Source organism: Crocodylus siamensis, chromosome 11 (genome assembly GCF_052110815.1).
Source record: "Crocodylus siamensis isolate JL-2025a chromosome 11, ASM5211081v1, whole genome shotgun sequence".
In the NCBI taxonomy this organism is placed as follows: domain Eukaryota; kingdom Metazoa; phylum Chordata; order Crocodylia; family Crocodylidae; genus Crocodylus; species Crocodylus siamensis.
In genome coordinates, this window is record NC_143405.1 from 18,014,800 (window position 1) to 18,035,132 (window position 20,333).

General features: G+C 41.5%; 1 protein-coding gene across 10 annotated transcripts in view; it reads right to left on the bottom strand.

Moving 5' to 3' along the window:
- EXD3 (exonuclease 3'-5' domain containing 3) overlaps positions 1-20,333 on the bottom strand; it is a 446,340-nt gene that overhangs the window by 290,395 nt on the left and 135,612 nt on the right. For 9 of the 10 annotated variants that reach the window (XM_090022475.1, XM_090022476.1, XM_090022470.1 and 6 more), the window contains 6 exons: positions 18,986-19,050; positions 14,585-14,755; positions 13,297-13,464; positions 2,121-2,174; positions 1,125-1,264; positions 41-141 (listed from right to left, as the gene is read on the bottom strand). In XM_090022475.1, the coding sequence (XP_089878601.1) occupies positions 41-141; positions 1,125-1,264; positions 2,121-2,174; positions 13,297-13,464; positions 14,585-14,755; positions 18,986-19,050 (699 nt within the window). The remainder of the gene's footprint in view (positions 1-40; positions 142-1,124; positions 1,265-2,120; positions 2,175-13,296; positions 13,465-14,584; positions 14,756-18,985; positions 19,051-20,333) is intronic. The other variant, XM_090022469.1, reaches the window with a different exon arrangement.

Here is a 20,333-nt window from a genome sequence, read left to right on the forward strand (position 1 = left end):
TGTTCAGTGGACTAAATGATGGATTTATAACGGGACATACCTGGATCTAAGTTATATTGTTTAAGGAGCCTGAAGACCAGCTTGCTCAACGTTTTGTGGTTAAATTTATCTGGTCTGTAGTCGATCAAACCTTGATACTGCCTGTAGGCAACAAATAAAACAAAAAGTGTCATTATAAGTGGATAAGATACTTGCCCCTCTTAACAGTAAAACCTGACCATCAGTACAATTCCTATACCATTTCCTGATCCATCTGGGAATTCCTAACCAGAGAGGCTACAGTATTTCCAAACTGGACTTCCAAGGCACAATCAGACTGCAGCAAAATCTATGGCAGATTTCAAGGAATGTGCTGCCCTGTATATCAATTTAGCAGCAGATATTTGTGCCTTCATTCTCCTATTCAAAGGCTTTTAGGAGTTTGCCTCAGTAACTTAAAAGTACCTGGTTTTCCACAACCCTGTTGGGGCTTTTTCTGCTTTGTACTATCATTGTACCTACTGCACCTATACGGTAACTTTGATTATACTGCTGTCTCTGTACTTGGCAGGAGCTTGCTGATAAATCGTGATTTAGAAATGATAAACAAGCATGAAGGTTTGACTGGAAAAAGAATGATTTGTCTTGCATTTTTCTTGTTGTTTGCTCTTGCTTTATGGGACTCTCTCACTGCTAGACCCACACAACAAATACTTCCCATCTTTCACAGCAGCAGAATCAGGTTATTAAGGCTTCCTGGAAAGAGCTTTGTTTTCAACAGGTATTGCTGAGAGTGACTGCAATGTCTTTGTTTATAGCTTCTCCAGGGAGAGGAACTGAGCACCACCCCCTAGTATTAACATCAACATGAGTGATACAGTCTCAGCACTTGATGGGATAGCTTTGAGAGGACAAAAACTTCAGTTACCAGAATTTTCCCCTTCTCAAATGATAAACAAACAGACTTCATTCAGCAACTTAATACATGGCCTTCAAATACTATAAGAAAACAAATTTAGAGAGTATACAAAGAGATCATATTATCTTTTCCTAACAGCCACTCAGCACTTGTCTGGAATATCATCTAACATTTTATGCTGTTTGGAAACTAAAGGGGTAACAGGGAAAACAGAATAATATTTTACCTTGAGATGTCTTTAATATTAAAACTGGGTTCACGCCACGCATCCAGGATCTGTAAAAGTTTGCACTGAAGATTGGGATATTCTGCTACATAAGCCTCCACTAAGTTAGTTTTATCTTGAAGCAGCAGTGGAGTGCACATCTATGAAGAAAACCAACATACAGCACAGAAAGTGCATTACAGACCCTGCATTGCTCCCCACAATGAACTGGTACAACTGCAATGGCCAGAGCAGTGCAAAGGCAAGGCCATGGTTCTATGCCAATCAGCCCACATGGGTAGAAAGGGAAAAGTAGTCCCACAGAGGCTGTTGCCTCCAATTTTACTGCCCAGAAGACAGATTGTTAGACATATGGCCCTACACACTGGCTCAGGATGACCCCAGTACGGCCCAACCTCTTCTACAGTGATGTCTTTAAGTGCCCAAGGGAAATGTCTTTAAATCAAACAACATAAGAAAAATGCTTCTATGTTAGCATGTATCTAGGGAGAATTTCTTACATAATTTTTCAACACAAATACCAGCCATATTATTATAAAGCTTCAGCCTGAGAATGTATTAAATCCAGATCATATCTAACTATAACCTGGAGGGTGAATCCCCTTAATTATAATCTTCCTGCATACATTATTCTGGAACAGCTAGAGCAGGGAAGAATTTGGCACTATCTTCATTTAGTTAGCTTTATTATAGCAAAAACCATTTGCCAAACTGAATGAACACAGCTGGATTTCAGATCCTAGTGGTGGAAAAATTCTTCTGAGTTGTAATATGGTATAAAAAAAATAAGCTAGTCCCTTAACAGCTGTAACATTGTGTAAGCACCTTACTAGCAATTTATTGCAAATGAGATAAAGGTTTATAATTTGATATATAATTCCCACTTTTGCTGAAGATTCACCTCATGGGGCACATTACACTGGGCAAGCCCTTGGTTCATCTCGTTTACCAATGGATAGATCTGATGGTAGAGAAGTCTACACAGGAAATACTCACCTTCTCCAAGTCTTGATCCTGCTGTAATCTTAGCTTTATGCTCAGAATGACTGCCTAGAAAACACAAGGGTATACAAGACTTCTGAGCTTCTAAGAAAACACACAGTTACGAAGCGAGGAACATGACTGATAAACAGATACGTTTCTGAAGTCAAATATATAAGTTATATACCTACTTTTCATAGAATTCTTTTCCTTACAATCCTTGTAATATGCTGCTTAAATGCACTTGACTGCACAAATGCTATTTAGAGGACCATATAAACACTATTGGTGGCATGACATACCTCAAAAGGAAAAGTTATGAGATCAAGCAAGCTACTAAAAATTTTAGAGAAAAGGCAGTCTCTGGACAAATGTTTGGAAGAGACTCAATTGCAAAAGGAATTTACTTCTAAAAACTGAACAAAAATGATATTGGTAAACTAGCTGGGCACAAATCTTGCTGCCTTTTGCATTTTGCAACCTAGTTATATTTTGTGAAAGCATCACATTTTTAAATCTAAATAAATATCAACACATTCTCTTCTAAACATTAACATTTAGCTCCCCTTGTCCCAGATGTTATATGTTTTATTCATCAAGAATGATGGGATGTATTTGCCCCATTAGGTACTCTAATGAACCTTGCAGCATATGTGAGGACGGTCAGAATCAGGAACTTAATTTGACAAATGAGGAAACTGAGGCACAGAATGGTGCAGGGATGTGCCAAAGGCAGAGGCCTAACAGGACTCTGCTTGGCCTGTGAGAATAGGGAAGTATTCAATTCGGATTCAGCTGATTTGGAGTGATTTGATTTGGAAATTCAGATCACTGTCTCGAATCAAGTCGGCCAAATTGGCTTTGGAAGATTCAGTGCTGATTTGGAGAGATTCAGTCATTTGGCCATAGACTATAAGGGGGAATCACTGAAATACCTATAATTTAGTCATCTTTTGTTGGCTTTGGATGAAAACAGTAGAGATGGTAGCCCCTTCTGAGGGCATGAAGCCTGCCAAGTTTCAAGGAAACAGATGCAGGGGTTTCTGGGAACTGCACTCAAACTGCTGAAACCAAAACTTGTGTCGTGTGTGCATTATGGCAGATTTGGATGAAAACAGCAGGGATGGTAACCCCTTCTGAGGGCATGAGACCTGCCAAAGAGACAGGTGCAGGGGTGTCTGAGAAACTGCACCTCAAGGTACTGACAAGCAAAACTTGTGACGTGTGATTGTGTGTGTTACGGTATAGTGGGATGAAACCAGTAGGGATGGTAACCTGTAACAGGGGGCCTTCCTGGTGCTCAGGCAGAAACAGCTCACAAAAGGGACAGAAAGGCTATAGACACAGGCTTATGTGCTGTTTCGACATCCCTCCCCCAGAGCATTGTGATTGGAAGGGGACTCAGGGAAAAATCAGAGCTGCTGGCCAGCTACAGATGCCAGTCTTCCCCCCCACCTCCTTCTACCTCTTCTCAGTTTCTGTTCCGAATCTCTGAATCTTTTTCCGAATCGGTTCAGAGGGGTTTTTTGGTCTCCCAATTCAATTTGGATTTGGTGATTCGCCCTCTGAATCGGGTCGAGTCTTCTCCCAATCGAATCAGTGACCGAAGCTTCGCTTACCCCTAGACTCTGCCCTGGGCAGCAACAGTGTATAGTAGAGCCCTTGTGGCTGGGAAAAGCAGCTATTTTCACACTCCCCACTCCTCCCCACAAAGGCAATGCCATGGCTCTCCCCAAATGGCCCCCATCTGTTATGCTACTGGCCAAGGGTCACATAGGCAGTCAATCACAAAACCAGAAATAGAACATGGAGCTTCAGCATGCCTATCATGCTCCCGTTGTAACCATATGTATTCATACTCAACTTCTTTTACCACTTTCTTTAGGGCAGGGGTGGCAAAATATGGCCCATGGGCCAGATCCGGCCTGCAGCTGCCCCTGCAGGGCTCCACAATGGGGCCAAGCCCTGCCCAATCATGTCAGGGCATCCTGCACTGGGCTCTCACCAGCCCAGCACCGCACCGCTCTGACTGAGCAGCTTCAGCCACACAGCTCCTGGCCCAGCACACAGTGCTCCAGCTCCAGCTCCTGGCTGCCTTCAACTGGAAGGTGGCCGGGAGCTGAAGACAAAGCCCTGCACACTGAGGTAAGAGCCACCCAGCTGAAGCTGCCTACCCCCACCAGGAGCAGCGTGGCACGGGCAGAACCAGGAGCAGGAGCCCCTGCTGGAGGCAGAGGGAGCATAGCAGCACCTGGCCAGCTGCAGCCACCTCAGGAACAGCCCCATCGGAAGCTGCTTGGTACAGCACAGCAGAGCCAGGAGCAGAAGCTGTCATTGGAAGTTGGGGGGGGGGGAAGGGGGGCGCAGAAGAGCACCCAATCAGCTTGTGGCATGGGCTGCTTGTGGCAGGTGGGACTCAACCCCATGAGGAGTGCCATGGGGGCAGCATGGACTGGACTGCCCATGTGAGCTCTGTTGTATGCACTCCCTGCCCACGGCCCCATGGGGAATTTTGATGAGTTGCTGCAGCACAAGGGGGAAGGGAGCTGCTGACCCAGCCTGTGAGATCATCAAAACTCTCCATGAGGCCCTTGGGATCAAATAATTGCCCACCCCTGCTTTATGGGCTACTCCCCTCCTATTTCAGCAACACAGAACCATAAATACCTATTTTATTAGGCAAATGCTCATTAATTGTGATCCAACACACAAAGTCATTGTGTTATTAGCATATGGGGCTCTTGAAGATTCTGATTCAGCGCAGCATATAAACATGTGTTCAAGTCCATTCCCCTCCATGCCAAGCCCTGAGCATGGACTTATGTCCCAATAAGTATGAATTAAGCACATGCTTAAAACAATTTGATGAATCAGGGTCCAAATATTTTTCTTAGTTTTATCACTACCAGAGTTGGAAACAAACAAACAGAAGGCTCTACTGCAGGGTGTATTTATACAGCCTGGGCCTTTGAATAGAAATGACAACTTCAGATTATATCAGTGTGTTTACAATATGAATAATAAAAGGAGAGATAAGCTCAACTAAACCAAAGATGAAAATGTCTTGGCTGCTGTATCTGTGGTCCTGTTTTTAAAGTTATTTTTACATTTATTTTGTTATTGTCATGGCCTAAATTGTTCAACTCCATAAACAAGTTTTCTGTAAAATGACCCCATTTTAATGGTCTGTTTATACAGGATAAGATCTCCAGAAAAGCAACACCTCATTCATGGACCCATTTTGCTGTCAGATAACAAATACTTTAACTATGCAGACAACATGCTTTAGCTGAAATGTTAAGAAACAAACACCAATAATAAGGGTGTGTTTCCCCCACTACATAGCTCTGCATGCTTCACCTGGAAGCAGTAAGAAACTGGAAACCAGTAATCATTTTCATTTACTAGTAAAAGCCCTCAGATTAAAACAAGGCCAGCACGGCAATAAAAATCCCAAATCCTAGATGCCTTCACCACTTCTCCCACAGATAAGCAAGGTCACAAAACTGCCTTTAAATTTCTCCGCTAGACACATTATCCAGGAATCCTGGATGACTTTTATGGTCACTGTGAACAAGTCATTATATTAACTGAGCCTCCATCCCCACCTTCAAAATAACCTAACCCCCATGCAAAAATGTTTCCTATAGCTGGACTAGCAGCCTGAACTGCTTTTTCTGCTGTAATTAATAAATTCCATATACAGAGTTTTCCCAGTATGCATAAAAATAACAGCAAAGAAATAACATACACAAACATGACCTACATTAATCCTGTTCCCCCCTGTTCACTTCCAAAGCTGATCAAAATAGAAGCATGGGAAAGGTTTGTGCCCTCCTCCCTTTTACTTCCCAGGCTCATGGAAAGGCAGGTACGTGATGTGGGCTGTGTTCTGACAAATGGTACCCAATATGGAAAAAAGGCTAATAGAGGAGGAAAAGGAGATGATCTGTGGTATCATCCAAAGTGCTTGTGAAAACAGCAAGGCTTTTCATTGTCCTCAATGGCCTTGCACAAATAGTTATCAGAATGAAAAACGGTTTGTGAACTGCACTATTTGCACTGGGCAGAGATCCCTTTATAGGAGTTTGACTAACAGAATCTCGCACCGAAATGCCCATCACAGCAACAGAACAGATGATTGTTTATCTAAAGCATCATCCCTAAAACCTAGATGTCTTTCTGCATTGCAGGATGTGGCTCAGGGAATGGGAAATATCACAGCCAGGTCCAGCCATGTCTGAAAGTTTAAGTTCTGGTACTGCCACCTTGAATTAGATAGAAAACACACGTGAAGAGTGTTGGCTAACCAACCTGCAAGCTGAAATGCTGTAGCACTCTGAACAAGCTGCATGTGATGGGGCCATCTGCTGAACAAGGAATACCAATGATAATCAGAAATCATGGGAATGGCAAGATAGCAAAGCTGAGACTCCTTGGAGAAGCTTTTAACACCCTGCCCCAGCAACTGCTCTTTAACTATCTGTTTTGAATACCTCTACATGCAAAACCTACACGCAAAAATTTATCAGGCATTCACCAAATTTGGCACGCAATGTGGGAAACCACACAAGATTTCCTACCTGCATGCGCACTGCGAACCTTAGGCAATTTTCCCACTGTTGCAGTAACACGATTACAGCTCCACTGCTCCTACTGATGGTGGAAGAAAAAAACGTAGTCTACAAATTTAGACCACTATGTCACTATGCTCTGCATAAACTTGGACCGCAAGGGATTAAATGCAACTCTGTCTGGTCTATGGCAGCCTTTCCAGAACTAAGTCAATAGTGGAAGAATTCCTCAAATCCCTTTATGCAGACAAGACCAGGAGCACAGCTTCGGCATACACCTCTTGCATGGACCTCAGAGCACGCAGTATATTTATGAGAAACTGATTGAAATCAAGGTAAGTGAAATTACATTGGATAGAAACACAAATCTGAAGGGGCTGATCTGGTTCTAATCACGAGATCTTTGCTTTGTTTGTAGTAATCACTAACAGCACCCATCAGAGCCTGTACCACACAATGCATTGCGCAAAGCAGCACCTTCCATTCAGAATTGTTTTTAAGTGCACAATACACACAGCTGTGTTTAGAAAGTAAAGACTACTGAAGTTTGGGAAACAGCAGAAAATGAGGTTTCCCATATTAGGTGGTTTCAAAAGAGATGGTATCATCCCACTGTGGGATTTTTAAAAGTGCTTATGTGAATTGGAGCATAAATCCTACCAACTTGCAATGGGTCTTGTCCTTAAATAAACGAGGTGTTTTTGAGCATCCCACTCACGGACCACAAAACCCCAGAAGCAAATTTTTGTGGCTCAAGGACCATGTACAAAAATTGTTCTGGTAGTCTGAAAAGTGAAACAGAGATCCTCAGTTCTGATCCGGATTCTAGCACAAAACACATCCCTTTTCTCTCTTTCCCTCTCTCTCTCTCTCTCTCTCTCAAGCATTTACAAATAAATCTACCAATGCATTTACCAGTTTAAATGCATTTAAACTACATTATTTGAAACATTTAGCACCCAGTATCAGACTTTTCCTTGCTGACAATTACCAATAATGGAACAAAGCACGTTCTTCAAACATCCCATATGGTTTTAACTCACTGAAATCTTGCTGACAGGATCCTTCTGAAGAAGACTGTTTGGGATGATGGTCAACTTTGCCTATAATTTTACATAAATGAAAATCCTTCTTTCAGGTGTAGCTAGAAAACAAATGTTTTACAACCATTCATTGAAAACGGCTGCCTAGGGACCTCAAACCAATAGAGAGCCTCATAAGTCCTATTTAGTGCGAGCCACAAATGCCTAGCTGGGTTGAGGGAGGCTCAGATTCTCCTTGGGGCCCTACAAGTAAGTCTAACATTGGCTTTGCTGTCATCTCCTAATGTTTTCAAATAGGTTGAGGCCAAAGCCTATTCTCAGTTAAGGTACCTTTCTTAAAATAGCCACCATCTTCTGTGGTTTTCAATAAAACTGAGTAGACAGACTGACCTTAGAAAGAGGGCTGCCATTTGCATTTATCTACTGTTCATAAACATAGAAAGACTGGCAGGTGGTAGGGACAGGGAGGAACATCTTGAGAAAATTATTCCTTTTTCTCCCCCTTAAAGGAGATGTGGTATATTAATTTTATTAATTTGAAAACTTCCATATATATCACAGCAACAGTTTAACTAATAATCCAAAGTAATCCTCACCCCCACCCCTTGCATCTCCCCACCACCAAAAAAAATGTGAGGTGTTGCACTAGATGTTCTCTGAAGGAACACAGCACACATGTGTATGTTTAAGTGTGTGCTCAAGGTAATATGATCTGTGGAAAGGAGAGCAAAAACTGGTCTAGTAGGGGAAAACAGAAGATGCTGGAAGGAGAGGGAAATTTGATGTGTGCATATCAGAGATGTATGAAAACCGGGAAAGAGAGGGAAATTAGGTTGGCTGTGGATGTATGTGTATATGTGCATGTATGTGGGAATGTGGTGTCAGGTGGGAAACGAAAACTGGAGCTAAAACTCTGGCTGTCTTGTGCTGCTCTGGTGACTCAAAATGGCCAGGACACAGTGCAAGAGAAATGACACTGTCCCTAGAAGAGAAAATTAAAGACAGATTTAAAGTCGATGTTACTATGATTAAATGATAAGAAATATTACCCAGTATCTTTTACTTTCTTATCAAATACGCAATATTTTCAATAAATAAGGAAAAAACAATTACAGTATAGTGAAAGTTGATTGACATATTAGTAATTAATGGTAAAAAAAAAAAAAAAAACTACTATAGGGATATTCTAAGGGTCTCCCAAACAATCCAGGAAATTCAGAGTTAAGGCTTGACTTAAAATAAACCTGACCATATTGTTGTCTGTAATTCCATTAAGGAACACAAACAACCTTAACTCTGTCCTTTAGTGGCACTATCGCTTATGTACATTTTTTAAAAAAAAATCAGTAAAACTTAGGATATATTCATATAGTTATTGCAAAGCATCACAACAAAGCAGAGTTAAAGTTTTTCAGAGATGACACTATGCATTTCTGAATCTTCGTATGTTCTGGATTTCCTTTAAGACTGACTCTTGTTTTCCTGGGTTTATCATATTTGCTTTCTCCTTCACTCTCTAGCTCTCTTTTTAAAAATAAATAAACCATTTCAGTAAGATATTTACACTGTATTACTGATATGTACTCCGAGTCTGAGCTCCACATTAATGAAGCTTTTGCCCAGGAACTTTAAGGTAGGTGTATTTTAAATGAATGAATGGCATGTTGTAATGCCTTTTCTCCTTAATTTCAAAAGTTAACAGTTAGCTTAAGTGATGATTAATATATCTTGTTTAGTTAAAATGTAATGAATACTAGTTTACTCTAAAATATTTACACAAGCAATTTTATTAAATTTTATTTATACCTTATTAAAATCTTGACTTTTTTGTTAACATTTGAAAACATGAACAGAGAAGGGGGGAATGTATTTGTTAAAATGAGATTTAAAAAAAATATTTCCCTGTCCCTGTTAAATCTTAAGCCCAATGTTTTTGTACAAAAAACAAACAGATGAAGAAAAAACCCCGTGTCCCAAGTATATAATGCACAGAGCTTTGAGTGGGAGTTCTCTCAGGACCAGGAATATTTCTGGTTGTCAAAGGCTAAAAAGATTATTTATTGTTTCCTTCCTAAACTGAGCTCCACTGCCACCTGTTCAGAATTTAATATAAAGCTGTTAAACAAGACCAGAACTTTGATGCCAATTGAGAAAACAAGTTTCACTGTATCTGACCCTCGAAGCACTTACTACTGATTCAGAAGCAAAGGAATTTGATTTTTTTTTTAAGCGCAGCTATCTTTTTACCTTTATAAGCTGTTTAAAAAATGTAAATAAAATAACTCAGTGGACAATAGAGGGCATTCATCCCACAGAAAGACAGCCGCCACCCTTAGACATGAAATATCGCAGCACATTAAGTCATGAGACCCCGCTAATCAAAGCTGACAGGGCCCTGAATGTGATTTCTGCTGAGACTTAGCGATATCATGGGGCACTGAAGCATGCACAGCCTGCCAGACTGCCCCTGTTCATGTGACAATGGCTTTTATTCGCTAAAGGGGCCTGCAAGTGACAAGAGTCTCCTTTGTCTTTAGATTCCTGCATTTGGAGTGCAAGAGAGGTTCATTCAACCAGTCCCAGACACTCTTTGAAAGGCTGAAGTGTAACATAAGATGACCATGAAACACTAGCTTGCCTTCTGCCTACCCCTCATTCTTCTAAAGCACAGCCTGGCCTATTCAGAGTCTCTTCACAGAATAGCATCGCACTATATTAGCCTCTGGTCTGCTGAATTCCATCATTGTTTAAAAAGTACCAGCGGCCATCTTGGTTTTCATAAAGCCAGTCACCAACACCGAAACAGAGAGAGTTCAAGAAAAAGGGTTATGAAAGCCTACAATGTTATCAGCAGCTTGAAGTTCTGCACAACACATGTTGTCCAAGACTAAGTCTGAACATGGCATTGAGTCAAATACAGTAAAGTTGGGTGGCTTAATGCCTGGTTCAGGATGACTAATGAAACTCACCTTCTAACTGTGCTTGGCTCAAGACAGCAGCTATACAAGGAAGGGGAAAGGCACCCGTCGGTACTATATAAACAGACATTTTAAGTCCCATTTGGTTAGACACTATCCGCATTTTGTAGACATAGCCCCAAGCTCCTTTTTGTCAGACCCGTAGTACTGCCCGGAGTCACAGGCCTGCACTCCACCTGCAGCTGCAGTGAATGGATAAACACCCACAAACAACAGACCCGAGAGATGCACAAAGACTTGCCAAAGGCCTCCAAGAGTCGCTGCTAAAGCTTCTGCATTTTTGTTAAGTGTTATCTTATTTCGTTCAGAAAAACGCAGCTCTGACTGTCTTGGGTGCAACAGTGACATCCTCTGGTTCACTAGGCTTACCTCATCATCTCCTTCCCAACCGGTACCTCTGAGAATGCATCTACCCCGCCAGTACTCCTTAAAAATAGTAAGAATTGGTCACACCTGTGACATCTGCCAGCAAAAATAGGGTTATCTTTATATGCTCCAAGACCTGTCTTCCGTTTACTAATTGTCCTCCCCCACTTTCACTCCAGACACGATGTATCTGCCAGTACTTGAGGTGATGCCCCAACACTCATAAATCCCAAGAAGCTGTTTCACTCTGCAATAAATCTGACTATTATTCTGATTAACAAACTTTTTCAACCTTTTGAGTAGCTTTAATACTGAAAGACATGGGAAGGGCTAGATTTGCTTTAGAAGTAAATAGCAACCACACCAGTCCTCAGGGACCTCGTAGTCTGCAGAAACACTGAGAGACTTGTGAGAGGACCTGAACACATAAGACAAGGTTGCAGAGCTGTAAAAAATCTGTGCATGGGAAAATTAAATATGTACACAGGACTATGAAGAATATGTTACACTAAGGTAAAAGATGAAATGCTTGCGTGCCATTCTAATACTAACCCCTGGGGCTTAAACAAAGGAGACAGCAAAAGGACAGAATGAGATCAAATTACAAGAATTTCAACCTTCAGAAGACTCAAGGTCTGACAAAAGGAAGCCAAGAAGCCCACACCTGGATCTTCATTACTGTCCTATCTGCAAACTAGAAGAACCCCCAAGATACAGACATACTAGGGCTTGTGCCAGATGCCCCACACTCCTAATTCCAGGTCCTATTTCACTGTTATTTTTATTTAAAGTGCCCGTAGGGAAGGTTTAGCCCAAATGGCAATAAAGGATTTCCTGTCACATGCCATTACTTCAGTCCATCTTGGAGGGCATAAGGCAAGACCTCCAAATCATTCTTTGGTATAGTATAACCAGGATTAAAATATGGGTATAAGAAATCAAATTTCTCTGAGGTGCCATAAATAGTACTGGGAAAGACAAAAAAGGTCTTATCCAATTCTTCTTAGATCCCACTTTTCCCTGTTAGATGAGTGTAGAGGGCAGGGAAAAAACAGGAGAAAAACAGCTCCAGAAACGTGTGGAGCTTTCCAGGCCCCCCCCCCCCTTATTTTCCAACACCATGGGCTCCAAATTCTAACAAACAGCAAGACAATCCCCAATACATCGCCGATATCTTACTTGTTTGACCTATTATAAGCAATGTATAGCTTATAATCAAGTGCAAAATGTCCAGGATGTGTTGCTGAGAGGTCATTCGCTGCGGTTAGTAAAGCGACCAAAACGCTGGCTTGCATTCATAGATGCTTCTCAAGCAAATCCCGGGACGTCATTCTCCCCTTGTACTCGGCCTTGGTGAGGCCGCAGCTGGAGTACTGCGTCCAGTTTTGGGCTCCACCATTCAAAAAGGATGTGGAGAAGCTTGAGAGAGTCCAGAGGAGAGCCACGCGCATGATCAGAGGTCAGGAAAACAGATCTTACGATGACAGGCTGAGAGCCATGGGACTCTTTAGCCTGGAAAAGCGCAGGCTCAGGGGTGATCTGATGGCTACCTATAAGTTTATCGGGGGTGACCACCAGGATCTGGGGGAACGTTTGTTCACCAGAGCGCCCCAAGGGATGACGAGGTCGAATGGTCACAAACCCCTGCAAGACCGTTTCAGGCTGGACATAAGGAAGAATTTCTTTACTGTCCGAGCCCCCAAGGTCTGGAACAGTCTGCCAGCGGAGGTGGTTCAAGCACCTACATTGAACACCTTCAAGAGTAAATTGGAAGCTTATCTTGCTGGGATCCTATGACCCCAGCTGACTTCCTGCCCTTTGGGCAGGGGGCTGGACTCGATGATCTCCCGAGGTCCCTTCCAGCCCTAATGTCTATGAAATCTATGAAATCTATGATGCTGGAGCTCTGACTTTTGTGAGGTCAAGAGTTGTTGTAACACCAAATGGGACATATATTTTTAATTCTTAGTTTTATGAAGATAGGCTGCTTTAAAATGAAGCGTCTCCCTTTAAGGAAAAACAAAAGTCTTGCCTTATTTTCATTTGAAAATGTAAATTATGGCATATTCCCATTGAAAACCAAGTCCAAACCTACCCAAGCACTAGGTCATGTTCAGTTACACCACTCCAAGTGGCAGAACTGTAAACTGAAACAGAACAAGCTGGTCCAGAGATATATGCAAAATTAGGGCTGCGGATGTGTAAATCAAGCCAAAAAGACAGGACCCACCTCTTTGTACTTGCCATTGTAGTAAAGATGACTGACATGTCCAAGCAGATAGCTCCGGTCTGCTGTAAGGAGCTGATAAATGTTGATAAGTGGATCAATGAGATTAGGCTGGCACTGGACTAGTATTCTGAACACTCGGGCCTGGAGCTTCTTCAACTTCAAGCCAATCTAAAATAGTCAAGCACAGGTTTAGTAAAGACAGCAACTATTCAATGGCAGTCCAAAATGTAGTTTTTTAAAACAGCAAACAAGCTAATTCCTTGGTTCTCCAATGTTCCCATGGAGTTCCCACAGAAATTGAGACAGCGTGCCCTATAACACATACATTACTTCACAGCAACCAAATTTAAAACTATCAAATTGTCTCTGAAGTAGCCCTTGGTGAGCCAAATGGGCCTGAGCAAAAATCAAAATATAAGCATGGGGAAATATCCCCTCTCGTTTAAATTTGCAACACTGACACCTCCAATTCCTAGCAGAAAATTCTAGAAACATGGAGTGGTATTGGAGCAAAAGGCTAATGCCAGAATCCAGTGACACAATAATTTGGACAATTCCTGTCCTGCATTAATTCTCCTACAACAAACTGCAGAGGCAGTAAAATATATCTTCATGGCTCTGAAAAAGACAGCAGAACTCCCAAATGCAGACACAAAGATAAAAGAAGCCAAAACCTCAGAGGTAACAAATAACATTCCTTGGGAAAACCTCAGAAGAAAAGTGGACATGGAGAATGGAACAGCACTCAATCTGAGGACCCCATAACTTCAAGCTTATCATTTGATAATTCAGAACCATATCATTACCGGTCTGTACATTCTGGATGACAGAAGCACCCACCCATCTGGCAAATTAAATAGTTTTATAGCAACTGTCTTCTATTTGCAAACTGGAATAGTTCATGTGCATAGCATAAACTACTGTGATTGGGTTCCTGTTGTCAGCTGAAACATCAGTTCCAGCAGAAAGGCTTTCAGCCAAGGGAAAGGTTGAATGAGCCATGTTCCATCAAAGCAGCTTCAGCTGAGGAGATGGAAATCTCGGCTTAGAGAGAAAGACATAGGAAGGTATTTTAGCACCACTGCTCTTGGCAACATTTCACTTTCAGGATGGCATCACTGGAGCTGAGTGCCTCAGTATGAATCCCAACAGCAGGTCACATTGTGATTATAGGCAGCACTAGGGGAAAGGAACAGGAATAAAATGAAAAGGGGGCAGTTCAGGGACATTAAACGCTACATCAATCCATCTCTCTTTTCTCCAGGCTCAGTCACTTTCTCTCTCTAACCTGCTGAACAGCGGGATGCTCCTTTATCCAAAGCTGCAACTCATTGGTGATGTAATACCCAAGGGAGTGCCCTTTCCCCTTCCAATCACTGCTGCTCTCCAGCATGTCCAAGAGCCCTGCCAATGGGTCTTCCAGACCTGCAAAGCCCCGCCTGGTTTCTTCCTTGAGCTGCTGAGACACAAAAAACACATTGTCATGTACAAAAAGATTAGTGAATCCTCCCTTCTCCCAGCTGAACACAAAGTTTTTTTATTATTTAATCTATTCAGAGAGGTAACTGTCGCTATTCAACCACCATCGGCACCTTCAGTGACTTTTCATGTCATTACAGATTCCTTCATGGCCCACTGCACCTCAAACCCAATGGGAAAAACAGCAATTGTCCACACTAATTATCCCATAAAGACAGAATTGTTGTTCTGCAAGAGACAAAGAGACTTAGGATATATATAAAAAAAGTGTGTGTATGTGTGTGTGTGTATTTAATCACAGAAGTGGAGATGGTGAAGACAGGAAGATTTATGAGCTCTGATACCTGCTTTTCCAACATACCTGCACTTAAGGACATGGATGATGCTCAGCTGCTTATTCCCGCACCACAACTTTCCAGATTTGTCTCCTAACCAAATCAACCACAAATATGCCATACTCTACACTACCCTAGATAATGTGAGGACACTGAACTCCTAAGGATTTCAAATAAAGGAATAAAACACGTAATATCAGATTCCAAAAAACCTCAGGCTGCCTTTTTGTAAAACAAATTTCCCTTTTTCCAAAGCTATAAAGAATGGAAAGGTATTTGGTGTCGGCTACCCATTACCATTTTAGAGTTGACAATGTACATGTCATCAAAAACTTTGAACATGGAAAAAAATCCATGCTGTAAATCTAAGGAATTCTGGGGTGATCTGTTTAGAAGGAGGAAGGAATTGAATGCTCACTTTGTGAATGTTAATAGGCTACTTACTATCCATCTGGTAGAAGTGATAAATTAGCAGTACCGAGCAATATCTTTATAATGTTTACATTACAGATAGTTTCCAAGGAGCTCAGAGGGTTGGCAGGGTGAAGAAGTGGCATCCTTCAGTACCCACACACAGGACCCTTCACCACATGGTACATGTACTGGTGTAAAACGAGGGAAGGGCAGAGACAGAAGAGGAGAATTCACTAACAGCAGCTGCTCGCTCTCTCTCCTTTTTCTGGCTAAGAAACAAATCCAAAGAGATGCTCATTCTTGCTTGCAGCCAGCATTAGTAATTTACTGTATGATGGTCCCGGTTGTAGCTTCCAACGAAAACAATACAAAAGAGAGAGTGAAGAATGACATGGAAAACAAAGGGACATGTAAAGAAAATTTGCCAGTGGGTTTATTTTTTTTAATCATTAGCCAGAATTCTCCATATTCCCCTTTCGTGTTGGGAAACCCTTGAAATTTATCACCAAAAATATAAATCTAAATTGATGCACAAACCAATAAATATCTCTTTTACTGGATTATCAATTTCAACATGAACAAAGCTGTTGATTAACAAAGATTTGCATTTAGACAGGAGTTTCCATCCCCCCTCCCTAAGTACTTTCCCCTTTGGCAAGAGATCATGATGTCAAACACAGGATTTTAACCTAGCTGCAAGATTCAACCGAAGAAGAAGATGGGCTGTAGTGGAACAGACTTTTTTCTTCAACCACAAATATCTGACACAACAGCCAAAGGAAAACAAAACAAGTAGCCAACTAAGCTGCACTGTGCATAAACGGTTTCTTTTTCCAAAGCCCCACTTCAGCTCATTTGAGTCTGAACAAGAGCATTCTCCATAAAGCTCTGCTTCTCCTTCAGCCAGAGTCAGAATCTGGGCTTTTGGCAGTATCGGCTACAGCAGACAATAGCCTTGCGAGAGCGCAAGCCCCCTTTCATACACAAATACCTCAGAACGGTTGTAAAAGTGGCAAGGGCAGCAGTGGCAATGTATCTAGATCAAATTTTGATTAGGGATCACTTAGATTTTCTAAGCAGTGGGAAAAGTTTCTAAAGTCCCTAGTGATCTGTGGCTGTGATAAATGGCATACGCTGATCAGAAAGTTCCTCCCCAGAATATATTTACTGCTGATGCATCAATGTTTCACGCATCAGAGCTTCGACCACCCTCTTTGGGACAGTATTCTAGTCTTGCAGATCACATGGTTAGGGTAGTTTTTGCTGATATTCAGATTACACGTAGAAGAGAAAAAAAGAGGGGAAAAGAGAATGCTGCTGATCACTGCCCTGAATTAAACTGATATCACTCGTACAAATAAAATCCCTGAATTTTTAAAACTATGTTGCTGAACTGGGGTCCCAGGCAAACATAAAAATCTACTTCTTCTACAATGTGCATGGGCCAGTGAGGTAAAGGAGGCAAACGGAAGTAATTACTGCTCTTTAGCATTAATAGGAATTACATTGGAAAGTTACCCCAGGCCACTGTATACTAAACAGAAGGTGAACTAGTTTCATTTTAAATTTTACTGCAGGAGTAACTGAAATCAGTGCATTTACTTCAAAACTAAGCATAAGGGTCACTTTGTGTCAAATCACTATATCTGAAACAGTGATACTGCCACATGTTCTTTCAGCTTGGAATATGGTATAACCAGATGGGGAGATGAGTTACAAATGTATGGCTTCTTTTGCCCTCAAATAGGGTCTTTTTCTATTTAATTTTACCTTCACATGGAAAGGGGAGCACACTACACATCTGGAGGCAGGAAATGTCTCCAAAAGATGGATTATTCCAACTGCATGTCAACAACACACTAACAACTGCAAAAGGGAAGTGTGTATCATACATCAATGAGGACATCAAGTTTACTTTCCCCATGTCAGAGTCTCATAATCAGCTGTCAGTGCTCTGCTTCCCTGCCTCTGAAAGTGCCCTCCTCATATATGCTAATGATTTTCCCACTGGTTCAAGGGCTGATCTTCCAGTCTCACAGAGAAGCAGTTCCCTTGCATGCGTACAGAAATATATGCAGAAGAGCAGTGAGTGGTGGGGGTCTATGAGGCTAGGCTTGCCTGCAGCAATGCAAATCAATATACTGTGCACAATGACCATTTATCGTTGTAAGGGGTCTTTTACCCTTTAATCAGGATGGGTTCATAACAAGCCATCTGAATTCACAGACATTGCTGGGGTGATGCAATGACAGATATGCAGGAACCTGGCTGAGTCATGGAGATCCTTAAGTTTCTTCCTTTTCCACAAAAAAAAAAAAATCCTGTGGTATAGTCTGCCTAAGACACTCTGATGGGAGGCTTTGGGGTTTTCTTCATAACATTTTGGTTTACAACCCACCCTAATTCCAATTTACACAGCACATACATCTGGATGATTATTTTCCCCTATTGTTTTGGTGGAATAAGCTGTCCTCAAAACCTAACAATTAATGTTTTCCTCTTGCTCTAGCACAATTTGATAGATCGCCTGAGGCTTCATAAATGCTGAGCTCTAGTCTGTCAGTAACTGACTACTCAGAAAGGTATTTCTTTAATGTCGCCTCTCCAGTTGTTCAATTGTTCAGGCTGGGGACCCCAAGCCAGAAGTAGCGGAAAGTCTGAAGCGCACCAGCCATGTATGATGACTGAAGATTTTATACAGCTAGAATGTAGCACGTACACTACAATTCTTTGGGCACCGTCATGAGTGCAGTCAGTAAATCAGGATGACTATAGTATGCTCCAAGTTTCCCAGTCTTTCAGAAAAACAAGTCTGCTATCAACCTGCCTAGGTAACAGGGATAGTTAAGCATGGGGAACAATCATGGCTTGCTTTTGGGTTGTTTTCAAGTTCCGAAATGTTCATGATGTGTAGTTCATTCCTGTAAAAAATAAATACATAGAACCACAGAATCATAGGGCCATTTAAAAATATATCAATAACTGCACAGACCAAAGTGCTCTGAAGAGCTACCAAAAAAGGGGGGGGGGGCAGGGGGCAAAAAGGCATAAAATATGCAGGTCTAAGTATCATTCCACTTAGCAAAGGGCAACTTCTTGGGTGATTTCAACACTCCTTTGTCAAGTATAAAGAAGAGACAGGATCTTAAATCTTCAGTTTACTCATTCTACATATTTAATGGACAAAAAATTGTTTAGAAGAACAGCTGAGCTTCAATTTTTTTAAACTCAGGCCCTGTGTTCTGCAGCCTTTTTATGCATCTCCCATAACTCTGGCACATTGGAAAGGGCTGCCTTTTATTTCCCCTTCAACTGCAAATGTGTAGATCCTTCCCCTATGTATTGTAACTGAAAGCATTCATGAAGAATTGCAGGTCTGACCCAAGTGCTCTGAGGCTGGACATGCTCTGCATACAGTTATTAGCTGCAGTGTGAAGGGAAGGTTCACTATACAGCCTTACCTTCTTCATCTCTTTCTTTGTCCAGAGAGACTGAAGGGTTTTCAGCAATAGGAGTGGGTCCTGGCCTGGAGGGAAAGGGAGAAGGGGGGGAAGAGAGAAAGAAAGAGAGAGAGAAGGGGGAGGAAAACAAAACAAAACAGATTTATTGCCTTTGTACAGGCGGCCTAGACACACTGGTACATTGTTATGCAGAAGAAGAATCAGCCACTCCATGCCACAGTGTTTGAAACCACCAACCCCTCCAACTGTCAGTCAGGATTAAAGTGCTAAAATCCCTCACTCTGGAACCCTAACTAAACAAGAGATATCACCCATGCATAGCTTTAACTAAATACACCCACCCCCTTGCACTTGAATGCTTAAAAGCTCTCTGGATATATTTGCAACTATACGATGTTAACAGTCGTGCAGCAAATAGCACTAGACTGATCCATCCATTTTTTTAAACAACAAAATGCCCTTAAAAGAGTTAGTTGGTTGCATGGTTTAGAAAGGACAATCAGTAAAAGCTCACTCAAATGGCTTTGACATCATCCCAGCATTCAGACAAGAGACACAAGTAGACGAATTCATTTGGAAACCACCCTTCATTTGCTTGCTAACTGTAGGAGAGATTCTGTCAGCTGGCAATAATTGCCTGGGCACTGTGCTCCAGCTTCACTGGTTTGTGTTATTACAGTTCTCATGCGGAGTCCGCCCGCCCAGCGTTTACATATTTCTGGCAAAGCACCATTTACTGAGAGGATAAGAGATGACAATATGCAACACAAAAATGCAACACAAAACAACAGGATGGGCATATCACAGAACAAATTAATAATAATCACAGTCACATTTCAAGCTTTCTTTATTAAAAAGAATTGCTATAAATGCAGAGTTTTTAAGTATTTGAAACGCTTCCATATTATTTATCAAACCACTTGGAGCGAACACTTCCTGAATAGTCAACATTTAGGTGTATTTAATTTAAAAACAATCAAATTCTCAGTATCTCTGTTTGCTTCACAAGAATGCACTCACTAATTTTTGCATTCATTAGCGCAGGCTAAAGGAAAATCTTTTATTAGTGTCTAGTACTGTACCTAGCTAGTTCAATTTAAAGTTTCAGAGCTATCCTTAAGTATAATTTGATTGTGGATTCATAAACAGCACTGTTTTTACATTAAGTGCCCTTTCATGTAGAAGAATAAAAATTAAATAAGTTGAAAGAGAGACGCCTTCAATTGAATCACCCTTGGGATGCTATAAATCTTGGATAACTGAACTCAAGATGAAGGGAGACTATCTTAGCATACAATTTCAACCACAGGATAGTAATTTGAGCTAGAGGCTTTGCCTCAATCTGGCT